Below are 2,301 nucleotides of genomic sequence, written 5' to 3'. Positions count from 1 at the left end.
GGGTAGGAGCGTGGCGGGACCAGAGGGGCTGCTGAGGCAGCAGAGCTGCTTCCTGCGGGGCGGACCTCTCCGTCCTGGTCCTGGCGTGCCACCTCTGGGCAGGGAGGCTGTTGCAAACGATGCGGTCAAACAGCAGCAGGGAGGCGATGGAGTAACTTATAAGCCGGGCAAAATGCAACCCCAAATATCCTTGTCTCCTCAGGGAGGGTGACTGTGGGAGTGTGCTCGCACTCTCCGGGGAGCTCCCACCAGGTCTTTGCTATAAGACGGCACATCTCCGTGTTGGCACACACCCGTGGCCTCGGCTCCTCCTGAGATCACCCACGCGTGTGTCTGCGTGCGAGCACCCGTTCCAGGGCAGAGCACCCAAAGCCAAACAGCCCCAAGAGTACCAGTGGGGAAGCCAGCGGAGCTGCCCCAGCAATGGCTGTGGCCCACGGTGGCACTTTGGTGCTTAAATGTGCTGCATTGCTACAAGTTGTCTTTGTTTTCCTGGCGAGGCAGCTCCTCTTGAACCGTATCCTTCCCAGCACTTGAGAGCCAACCTGCCAGCAGCTCAGGAGGAGCCCAGCCGGGGACCCCCAGCGCCCATCGGTGTGCGCACCGCCATCCCCTAAGCTGGCTCTCCTGCCCTGTCTCCGTACGTGCCACTGCCAGTTGGGAGCAAGTGGGGAGAGGAGAGCGAAAGAAGGACAACCCCGCTGTCCTCTCAGATGCTTGTCTGCAGGTCACCATTGAGCAGGGTCCTTTGGGTTTCTGTGGTCTCGTTGAGCCTGGATTTGTCCTGCTTGCTGTCGCTCCGGTCCGCCTCGTCCATGCCGCTGACCTTCACCAGGCAGAGGACGTTCTGAAAGCTCTTCTTGAAGTTGTCGGACAAGAAGGCATAAAGGATGGGGTTAGCACAGCTGTTGGCGTAACTGAGGACCACCACAAAGTCGAACATGCCCTTGAGGACAGGCGTGGGCACGATCAGGATGGAGACTGAGGAGACGTTAAAGATGTAGAAGGGGAGCCAGCAGAAGATGAAGACAGCAACCACGATGGAGACCATCCTGGTGACTTTCTTCTCGGACTTTTTCCTCTTGGAGGAGCCCACTCTGATGCCCGAGGACTTGACTTTGATAATGATGAACAAGTAGCAAAGGCAGATAATGGTGAGAGGCACCAGGAAGCCCAGGATGAAGGCGTAGATGATGAAGCCTGTGTACCAGGCACCCGACTCTCCTGGCCAGATGATGGTGCAGCTACTCCTGCCGTGATTATGCTGCACCCCAGCATAAATCATGATGGGCATGATCACCAAGAGGGAGACACCCCAAACGGCCACATTGATCATTTTGGCTGTCCTGGGCCGCCTCCATTTGGCAGATTTAATGGGATGGACGACAGCCAGGTACCGGTCAACGCTCATAACCGTCAAGCAGAAGATACTGGTGAACTGGTTGATCCCATCCACCGTCATGACAATTCGGCAGATGGCTTTGCCAAAGGGCCAGTGTACCAGGGCGACCTGCATGGCCAGGAATGGCAGACCGAGCATGAACAGCTCATCTGCGATGGCCAGGTTGAGGATGTAGATGTTGGTGATGGTCTTCATCTTGGCATAACGAAGGATGACGTATATCACCAGCGTGTTGCCACACAGCCCTATGATGCAGACCACGAAGTAGATGAAGGTGAGGATGGCATTGCTAGTCAGGTCAAAGTGCTGGCCTGTGGCATTCTGCGACGCATTCGTGGGTGTCTCCACGGAGAAGTTGTCAAAGGGGGAAGCCGGGGAGAACCAGAACGCGGTGGCATTGGGCAGCTCGTATTCCAGCTCCATGGCTCTGCTGGTCCCTGGGCGCTGCTGGTTCAGAGGAGCCGAGATGTCATCTTCCCTTGCTCTGGGGATAGAGGAGAAGATTCTAGAAATCAGGGAATAAATAGAAATTAAGGGATTCCTCGGGAGGATTTGCCCATCCTGCTGCTGCGGTCTGTGGGAGAGATGCTGCCAGGATGAGCGCTCCCCAGACCGCCTCCCCATCTCCCCTCCGGAGCCCGTGCGGTGCCGAGCAGTCTGCGCCGGACACACCACAGCTCCTCCTGACTCTGGCGATACCGGAGTCCGTATGACTCCCAAAATCCAACCGGTGAGTCCCCGGTGGGTGCGACTGACGCCCAAAGAACCGAGCGCAGGGGGAAAACCTTTTCCCTTGCCTTGCCTTTCGGCGGGGTGCTAGCCCCTTCCTTCCCGGCCACGACCCGAGCCGGGACGGGGCACCCCGAGCCCGAACGGCTCCCCGGGCCGGCGGCGCCCGG

General features: G+C 58.4%; 1 protein-coding gene across 1 annotated transcript; it reads right to left on the bottom strand.

Moving 5' to 3' along the window:
• Positions 1 to 709: 709 nt before the first annotated feature.
• SSTR2 (somatostatin receptor 2) lies at positions 710 to 1,825 on the bottom strand. Its single transcript, XM_009321656.1, has one exon. The coding sequence runs from the start codon at positions 1,823 to 1,825 to the stop codon at positions 710 to 712; it is 1,116 nt and encodes a 371-aa protein (XP_009319931.1).
• Positions 1,826 to 2,301: the final 476 nt, after the last annotated feature.

The sequence above is a fragment of the Pygoscelis adeliae genome, unplaced genomic scaffold (genome assembly GCF_000699105.1).
Source record: "Pygoscelis adeliae isolate BGI_AS28 unplaced genomic scaffold, ASM69910v1 Scaffold184, whole genome shotgun sequence".
Classification (NCBI taxonomy): domain Eukaryota; kingdom Metazoa; phylum Chordata; class Aves; order Sphenisciformes; family Spheniscidae; genus Pygoscelis; species Pygoscelis adeliae.
The sequence above is the reverse complement of the archived record's forward strand: the minus strand, read 5'-3'. Positions and strand labels throughout refer to the sequence as shown.